The sequence below is a fragment of the Montipora capricornis genome, chromosome 10 (genome assembly GCF_036669925.1).
Source record: "Montipora capricornis isolate CH-2021 chromosome 10, ASM3666992v2, whole genome shotgun sequence".
Classification (NCBI taxonomy): domain Eukaryota; kingdom Metazoa; phylum Cnidaria; class Anthozoa; order Scleractinia; family Acroporidae; genus Montipora; species Montipora capricornis.
In genome coordinates, this window is record NC_090892.1 from 29323504 (window position 1) to 29333714 (window position 10211).

A 10211-nucleotide genomic window follows, 5' to 3' on the forward strand; every position below is an offset into this window, starting at 1 on the left:
GTAGGATATTATGTACTTTCTACCAATCAGTAGCTAGACTTATCAGATTGCAGGAAACATGATGCTACAAGCATACTAGTGGGTTACTGGGTACTGCTGAGTGGTAACGTTTTGTTTAAGTATTGTAAGACTTAGTTATGCTTTTACTTATCAGTTAAAAGAAGAAAATGAAAAGCTTAGAAATGAAATTAAAGAATTCAAGGAAGCAAGGGAGCAAGACAAGAATAGGTAATATTATTAAGAGAGTTTACTCCATATAGTCAGTGGCCCACTGTTTAATCAGGCCACTGTGATAATATTATTTGAGACTCGTATAGATTGAAATGTATGTGTTGAAAAGACATTAGCGGTTGTTTAAAAACCAAGACCAAAACAAGCACATGTTGTTGTATAATTATGTCATTGCTATACTCAATTTTCGTACGTGAGTTCAAGCCATGAAATAGGCTAAACAGGATCTCTTTTAATTGCATACAATAATATTTATACAAACGTGAGAAAGAGGCATGCAAGTCAAAATAATTGTTGGTGTTGGTTTTGCATCTTTTTGTTAAGAAAAAATGCAAGAGATTTTAAGGAAATCCGTCACAATGGCTTACTTACCTTTGACACTTATTCAAAAGCCACTCTCTCTCCTAGCTCTAGATGATAAGATCCTTCTTTGTAGTTGATAAGAGGCAAAGAAATACCTAGTAGCAAATATGTGGAATTTGTAGTGCCATTCAATTAAAATAGTAACCAATTTTTGGAAAATAAATAATTATTGTGTAGGAGTCTTAGGTTAAACTAGAATCTTATCTTATGAAGATAGTACAAGTCAGAATTCTACAGGATACCAGTAAATAATGTATATTGTTCTCTGGTTTGTTGAACAGTTTTAACCTAAACACTAAATTGGGAAGAATAATGTACACACCATCCTGGTAAGAAGTGTTTAACTGGGTTTTTATCTTCATTATTTTCATCTTTACATTATTTCAAATTCTTAAATCAAAATAGGATTACAAACTTGCAAAAGAAGTTGGTAAAGATTGAGAAAAGAGAAGCAGATGAAACAGCAGCCCTTGAGAATATGGTACAGATGGTGGAAAAAAACTTGGAGATTACAACCGTATGTTTCCATATCTTTAAAATAATGTTGAGGGTTGCATGTTTCCAATATGTTCCTCTTTTTGATAACTTTAATTCTTTTATAGTTGTACTAATGGTAATTTTGGAGTTCAAATGTGTATTCTTCTGTTTAATAGATATATTCATTGAAAAGAAAACGTTTTTTTCTAACCCTTTCCCATGGAAACTGTTCTCCATTAATCACTTTTACCAATGTTAGTGGTACACGTTATTTAACGTTGGAAGTTCCTTTACTCTCTAGAGAGTAAAGTAATAGCTCCTTTAGGAATCCTCAATTTCACAAAGCCTACCAACAATGTTTCGCAAACAACAAGCCTGATATGTAGGAAGCTGAAATATCACTTTATATTTGAAAACAACGAATAAAGACCACCTTTGAGTAACATTCCCAAAATGTCCTTTAATTTCCAGCAACGGGCCTTAAGAGCAGAAGCAACAGTAACAAAACTGAGGGAGGAAGTGAACATTTTAAAGGTATGATGTCGAATTTAAAATTTCAACAAAAATTACGAAAAATCAATCAGTGTTTTCGACAATGACTGTTGGCACAGAAGGCTAATGTTTTTCTTCAACATTTTCATTAGACAGAGTCAGTCCCTATAGCAACATACAACCAGCTTTTAGATGCCAATGAGAGCACAATGGTAGCAGTTAGAGATAAGTCACGAGCTGCCGCTGATCAAATGAATACAGCAGCAAAGAATGCAGGCCAAGCAATAAGGTACAGTGTACATGCTTTTGGCTGATAAGTTTTTCTCTGTCTTGGAAACCAACACAATTTATCAAAAGAAAGGCTCCTTTTCTCCTGAATTTTGTTTAAAAGTTATTTTCCTTTATAATTTATTTAATGGCTGGAGGAATGGATCCCTTAGGTCTAATTTGAGACCCTTATTTCATAACTTTTTGCTTGGATTTGCCTAAAATTATTCGCAGACTCGCAATTAAAATAGAAATCAGTTAGGGGTTTTCTGCTTTATTTTTTTGCTTTGTTTTCAAGAAAAAACGAGCAAATCCAATTAAAAATCCTTAAGTAGGGTGATCGGATTTCAAACACTCGTATATTCACAAGTTTGAGCAGATTTGGGAAAGAGAGAAAAAATTACAAATACTGCAATGTAGCTTAAAATACCAAATGAGGATTATTAAAGGAACAAACACTCTGATGGTATTAGGGCACCACAGCCAATTTTAATAGCCACCATCCCAATTTTTTCAACTTCCATAACACAGAAAGATTTACTGTGAATTAGAAAAACTAAGGCAAAAAATCCAGACACAAAAACCTATCAGTAAAAGTGCTATCATACTTTAATGCAATCATAAAATATTACTTTTTATTTGTTAAACAAATAGAAAAGATGAATGACCATATAGTTCCAATGAAAACCCAAACCATTGGTGCTATTTTAAGTTACTGGAATAAATGCAAACAAACTAATATTTACTATCAAAAGGATTTCGAATTATGGAAGAGATAAATTTATTGTCCTCATATTTGTAGAATCCCCGAAGAAGATACGACTCGATGGACATGGATTAAACCACAACAAAACACATTTAATAATCCAACATGGCCTGCCCGCTTTTACGCGCCCCTACAGCATGTAGGACAGCATGAAATATACATCTGCGCTCTTCATGTAGACTTACACGAAACATCCTACATCCCTTTCCTTCTTCATAAAACAAGAAGACAAATATAACATTGTGAACTTAAACAACACTTAAAGAGTCATCCTGACATCCGATGATCACACTAAAGTTAATGTTCAATAATAAGTGTTCATTCTATAACAAAGTCCTCAAATCTTTTTGGTGCATGTCTTGTCTGCACTGGTCGTAGTGACTTCACAGGTGTGGCGTCGCTCTGCTTGATTTCATCCTTCTGACTCTGCTGCATTTCTCCCAGATCACTTGCAACATCTCCAACATCCACCTCTTGAGATGCTGATTTCTCCGGACCCTCTGGTTTCTCTCTTTCGTGGTACAACTTCACATGAGTGGTATTTCTTTTATACTGGGCCCCCTCAGGCGACTTGATCACAACACTGTTACCGCACTTGTCAATTAGCTCGTATGGCTGGCTCTCAAACTGGGTGGTCCACTTGTTTGCTCGAGGTTGCTTTAACAGGACTTTGTCTCCAGCCATCAGATTGCTTTCTTCAGCCTTACGCGTTCTGTCAGAGTATTCCTTCATTTTTATTTTCTTTTCTTGGTCTCGATCCCTTACTTCTTCATCTAGTTTTGCAGCCTGCCTCAAACCTGGAAGCTTTGTGCGCAATGTCCTTCCGAACAACAACTCTGATGGGCACATTCCTGTACTTGGATGGGGAGTATTTCGATAGGCAACTAAATACGTCTGTACGGCCTCTTTCCAGTCCTTTCCTTCCACTTGTGCGATCTGCATTCTTTTAAGAAGTGACCTGTTCTGACGTTCAATCTCTCCGTTCGCTTGGGGCCACAACGGGGTGGTCTTCCTGTGCTTAATTCCATTGTCCTTTAAGAACGTTTTAAAGGCTTCTGCCACAAAATGGGGACCATTGTCACTCGTCACTGTGTATGGCAATCCATGAGTTGCAAACATCTTCTTTAGGCTGTTGATGGCCACCTCTGCTGTGTTTCTCTTTGAAATACTAATTTCTACATATCTACTGTAGTAGTCGGTCACCGCGAAGACATAGTCTTCTGATGGTAGTGGGCCCATGAAATCAATCGCGATATCCTGCCAGGGCCCTTGAGGCAATTCAGTCATATGAAGAGGTTCAGGATTACATAGTCCGCCCACAACTTGGCAACCATGACATGTCTTGCACCAGACCTTTGTTCGTAGTCGCTGTTTCATTTTCACCAGTCCTTGATGTCCTTCATGGCCTAATTCAATCACTCTTCCTTTTTCTTTGGTACCACTATTCTTGTTCCTCTCAGGACAATATTTCCAAAAAGGCAAAGCTCATCTCGGATTGGCTTGTAACCAGGGCAATTAGAATTCTCCCAGTTTCCAGTCTTGATGCACTCTCGTAGGGTGTCTAACTCATCATCAACTGAAGATTCTCTTTCAATTACTTCAGCAGTCATGGCTTGTGGCACAGCAGTGTTCGCTACAAATCTGATGTACTCTTCGGCAACACTCCTTGACTCTTTTTCTTCAATCTTTGTAAGGCGCGACAATGCATCTGCAATGTTCAGTTGCCCAGGCAAATATTTCACTGAAAATACATAAGGCTGCAACCGGAGAACCCATTGTTCAATTCTTGCTGAAGGCCTGGACCGTGTGGAATAAATGAATTCAAGAAGTTTGTGATCAGTCCATAGTTCAAATTCTATTCCATAAAGGTAAACATGAAATTTCTCACAAGCCCACACAAGTCCCAATGCCTCCCTTTCAGTTTGCGAATAACATCGCTCCACCTCAGAAAGTCCTCTACTGGCATAACAAATTACCCGGTTCTCTCCTTTGTGCTCTTGAACCAAGACTGCCCCCAGACCCACTGGGCTTGCATCAGCAATAATCTTCGTCTTTGCACTGCAGTCAAAATAGCCTTAAGTCTCTGCCTGAGTTAACCTCCGTTTCAATTCTGCAAAGGCTGCCTGCTGCTCTGGACCAAACACAAACGGCTCTCCTTTCTTTGTCAGCCTCCTCAGTGGTTCTGCCACAGTTGCAAGGTCCGGGATGAATCTGGCATTGAAATTAACCAGGCCAAGAAAACTTTTAACCTCTGACACACTCTGTGGTTCACAAGCCTCATTAACTGCTTTGACTTTTTCTTCAGTTGGACCAATGCCTTGACGAAATAGTACCAGGCCCATAAATGTGAGCTTCGGCATATGAAATACACATTTCTTCTTATTGAGAGTAAGACCCCTGTCCCTCAACCTGGTCAACACTTTTTCCAATCGCTTGTCATGCTCAGCTGTGTTAGGACCATAAATGATGATGTCATCTGAAATGTTTGCTGTTCCACTGCAATCTTGCAATACTTGTTGAATTACTTGCTGATATTTCTCTGGTGCAGATGTGATGCCAAATATCAGCCGCTTATATCTAAACAGGCCCTTGTGTGTTACAAAGGTTGTAGTGCCACGTGACTCCTCGCTGAGCTCAATTTGATGGTAGCCCCACTTCAGATCCAATTTGCTGAAGACACTACCTTCTTGCATATCCTCCAAAACTTCGTCAATGGTGGGGATTGGATGCCTCTCGCGAATAATGGCTTTATTGGCACTCCGCATGTCTACACACAATCTCACATCACCGTTGGGCTTGGGCACCACCACAACAGGGTTTACCCATGGCATTGGACCTTCAACTTTCTCAATAATATCTTCCTGGAGAAGTTCATCAAGTTTCTTTTCAATGTTCTCTCTCAAGCTAAATGCCGGCCGTCATAATGGTTGTGCTACTGGCTGGACTTGCTGATCAATATGTAAGTTCAGTTGAAAGTCTTTCAATTTGCCAATTCCTGTGAACACATCTTTGTACCTAGTCATTAGCTCACTGTAATTGACCACACTGTTAACTGGAATGTTCAGCTTCAGGACTCCTAACTCAGTGGCCGTTTCTCTTCCTAGAAGTGACTCCCCTTGACCCTTGACAACTGTGACTTCAGCTGACACACCCTTGTTTCTCATTGTGATATCCGCTGTAAATGTATCAATAACTTCAAGTGGGCTAATTGCTCCATAGGCGTACAGCTTCTTTGTGTTTTGCTGTGAGACGCACCTGATATGGCATTTCTTCAGTTGTTCCCACGAGGCTTGACTAATGACATTCGCACTCGCGCCAGAATCGATGATCATCTCCACTGGGACACCTCCAATGTTGACTACTACCTTTCCTCCATGATCCCTACCAGCAATTGCAAACACATATTCGTCATCATCGTCATCACCACAGGCATCCTCCTGCATATACCGTACATCCGATTTTCCAGGAGTAGCTAGGAATTTTGTTTTGCATACATTTGCAAAATGTCCAACCTGTGAGCATTTTGTGCACGTTTTTCCTCTTGCTGGGCACTGGAGATCTCTGGCAAAATGACCCCTTCTTCCACATCGATAACACTCACTACTTGACTGTGTGCTGAACTTTCTATTGCTCCTCCCAGGCAAGCTCTCACGGACTCGATTGACTGGCTCAGTGGAGAAATTCATACTTTGTGTTTGCCTCCGGACTGCTTCGTAATTACGTGCAATTTCTTGTAGATTCTGAAGAGTGAGGGCCTGACCTTTTTCCAGAAGTTTACGGCACAGCTCGTTAGATCTACACTTCGAAACTATTTGATCTCGAATCTGGGCCTCCATTTGATCTCCGTAATCACACTGCTGGGCTTTCCGCCTCAATCGCACTGCATATTGGTCAACCGTTTCATTTTCTTCCTGTACCATTTCTCTGAACAAATGCCGCTCACGGGGAATGTTAATTTGAGTTACGAAATGTGCTGTTAAGGCATCTTCAGCCTTCTGGTAATCCTTTGCACCACCAGTGTTTGGCAAAACATCAAAAATATCTTGAACATCCGATCCTGCACAATGAAGAAGAAGCGCCCGTCTTTGCACTTTGTTGTCATCCTTGTCTGGAACGATAATCAGACCTTTTCCATCTGCATATAACTGAAAACTTCGAAGCCATCTTTTCCATTCTGTACCCACGCTACTCGGATCACTGTTGACATCAAGCGGTCGAATTCCTCCAAGTTCCAAATCTTTGAAATTCATCTTCGCTAAAAAGTATTCCTTACACCTTGAGAACCATCCTCGTCGCCAGTTGTAGAATCCCCGAAGAAGATACGACTCGATGGACACGGATTAAACCACAACAAAACACATTTAATAATCCAACATGGCCTGCCCGCTTTTACGCGCCCCTACATCATGTAGGACAGCATGAAATATACATCTGCACTCTTCATGTAGACTTACACGAAACATCCTACAATATTCCCAGTACCAATTAAAGGAAAGCTCAAATCTAACAATGTGGCAATAGTTCACTATTCTTATGACTGCAAACCTGACAACCCATATGCCTTGCGCTCTTCACCATGCCAATTTACGATCATACGTTCGCACGTTGAAGCTCATGGGACAAGGTGAATAGATTATGCAAACTATTGTTTAAAGGCTTGTAGTTGTTTTGATAAATTTTTGATGGAAGGTTCGGGTTATGTGGTCAGGAACACTTTTCATGGAATCCATGTTCATGAATATTTTGGTTTCTTGTGTGCAGGTGTGTGGGTGTGTGATCTTGACCATTTGATTGATTCTTTTAAATTTTTTTTCAGCCAATTGCTCGCAGGGGTGGATACATTAAAGTTTATATCTCAGCAGCTGCAGTCTATTGATAGGATAACAAATGTCCATGTTCATTCAGATGACACATGATATTTTGCTTAACCCTCCAAGAAATCTGGCACCTGTAATTAATATTGCTGTAAAAAAGTGTGAAGACAGACTAGATCAATTTTGTTACAATACCAGATGATGTATAAGTGAAACTATTTTGTCACGTTTTAACTGTAAATCATATCAGTTCAAATTGTGCATGTTCATTAAGATGACACATTATATTTTGCTTAACCTCCCAAGAAATCTGGCACCTGTAATTAATATTGCTGTACAAAAGTGTGAAGACAGACTAGATCAATTTTTTACAATACCAGATGATGTATAAGTGGAAATATTTTGTCATGTTTTAACTGTAAATCTTATTAGTTCAAATTGTGCATGTTCATTAAGATGACACTTGATATTTTGCTTAACCTTCCAAGAAATCTGGCACCTGTAATTAATATTGCTGTAAAAAAGTGTGAAGACAGACTAGATCAATTTTTTTATAATACCAGATGATGTATAAGTGGAAATATTTGTCATGTTTTAGCTATAAATCTCATTAGTTCAAATTGTGCATTCACCTGAAAGTTCACAAACAAAGAACTTTGATTAATGCAGTCCTAAATTCTAAACATAATAATTACTGATCAGCATCTCAACCCATTATTTTTCACCTGCATTATATCACTGCATGCTAAGAGCAAAGTGATGCAAATGAAGTCTGTTAGGAAGATGGAAGTGACCTTTTTTGTAACAGGGATCTTATCAGGGGTAATCTTAACATATGCAAAATTGGTACGTAGCATTATTAAGAGTAAAACAAGCGGCGTTAAAACAGTGCTGCATGCTTTTGTTTAATAATGCAGCATGCTTTACATGCAAATATTCACTGGTGAAGTGCTTTCCTGTATTTTTGTCTACAAACAATCCAGACATCTTGTTGATACATTGGTTCAACACAGGCTTGCTTCAGGTTTTAACACATTCATTTTTTCCTTTTCGCCATTCATCAAAGATATTTATCACCCAATTCCATTGGCTTCGAGCGGCATCAGAAAACCGGCTGTCTTTCAACTGTCTTCAAACTCTTAGCATTCTTTGGCTGAGATTGGTGCACAAAGTCTCTGTGTCAAATCTTTCGCTCCCTGGGAATAATAAACCAAGCCAAGCCCAACAATATTTACATCCATATCCGCCCCTTCTATTTTAAGGAATAATTTCTAAATCAGGTGTACCATCACTGTAATCAAAATTCTAATATTTTAAAAAATACAACCACACTTTTGAATTTTCGGAACATGTTTCGATGTTTCAAACATCATCTTCAGCCATAGAGAGTGTAACATTAAAATTTTTTTACAAGATAATTCGTATATATATATAACTATCAATACAATGATTCTTTGTAGATTAAATGTTCGTTACAAGTACGTAAAATTCAAACGAACCAACAATATTATAGAGAACACAACTGACTTAACGGAACGTCATCAGTCAGATGATGTTTGAAACATCGAAACATGTTCCGAAAATTCAAAAGTGTGGTTGTATTTTTTAAAATATTAGCAACACTTGTGCTATCCAGACCATTTGGAAAAATCAAAATTCTCCTTTGATCATTTTCATCCTTATTTGTTGATCTGGTCACAATGCGGCTACGCAAAGCCAATGAAATTGCAGCAACCAAAAGTTTGTACTCACCTTCACTTAATTCACCATGACATTCGTCCAAATTTACAGTATGCTTTGACTGCGTTCGGAAAATTGTGGTCTTTTCTTCCGAACATAATACTTTGCATAACCCTTACGTCCAATAAAAGCATCAATTCAACGTCGTTAGTTCTTTGAATTATTGGTTCTTTCAAAAGCACAAAAGGGTGGCAGCACTCAGTGAAATAATTACAATGGGTATGAATGACGATCAATAATAAGAAATAGACATTGACTTTGGCTCACAGCATTATTGGATATAATGTTGTGAGCCTCTATTCAAAAATGTAACAACCAACAATATTTCTTTCAACCTCTGGTTGTTTGCATCAAATATTACTATAAGTTATCATGTGACTGTTGCAATTTCTTTTAAAGAGTTATCGCATAAACTCAGTCATTTATGGAATTATTTACTCTTCTAATTCCGTGGTTTGTTGGGTACTCTCAAAAACAAAGACAAAGGAGGAGGCAAGTAATGAATTGGGTCATAGGTGCTTTTGTCTCCAGATAATTTCTCAGTCTTTGATATCTTATCTGCGAAATGACCCTACGCACCCAACTCAGGAGTCATCGATTTGATGAGTGACATAAAAACAGTTTTTTTTAGCTTTAAGGAATGACCCCAGCAGTCCATCTTGTATACTACATATGTACTGTAATTGATGGAAGATTCCATGTACTGCAAGTTCTATTGTTTTTTTATTGTCATGTTTGAAGTGTGTCCATTTTCCCCATCCAACAAATATCTCTGTGTACATCAAATATCAAGCCTCATGGCTTTGGTAAAGGGGTTCAAGAGATATTCTTGAGATAATTTATCACTTAAGTCCCGAAAAACAAAACAGATAAAAGACAAAGGCCATTTTCCCCTCCAAGATGGCTGGTGTAGCGCTTAAATAAGCTTCAACAAGCTTATAGAAATCGTAAATTATTACAGTTATCAAAACTAATAGAAAGGTTTCAACATCCTAATCTGAACTTAATACAAACATATCTTCTTAAAAGAGCTCTCACTTTCAGATTCGATTCACAGGCAC

At 38.3% G+C, this 10211-nt stretch overlaps 1 protein-coding gene across 1 annotated transcript in view; it reads left to right on the forward strand.

Annotated features, from left to right (window-relative positions):
* LOC138022287 (endosome-associated-trafficking regulator 1-like) overlaps positions 1 to 8081 on the forward strand; it is a 39250-nt gene extending 31169 nt beyond the window's left edge. The window contains exons 5-9 of the mRNA XM_068869389.1: positions 155 to 228; positions 1000 to 1111; positions 1543 to 1605; positions 1716 to 1852; positions 7413 to 8081. Of these exons, the coding sequence (XP_068725490.1) occupies positions 155 to 228; positions 1000 to 1111; positions 1543 to 1605; positions 1716 to 1852; positions 7413 to 7512 (486 nt within the window). The 3' untranslated portion in view covers positions 7513 to 8081. The remainder of the gene's footprint in view (positions 1 to 154; positions 229 to 999; positions 1112 to 1542; positions 1606 to 1715; positions 1853 to 7412) is intronic.
* The last annotated feature ends 2130 nt before the right edge of the window (positions 8082 to 10211 follow it).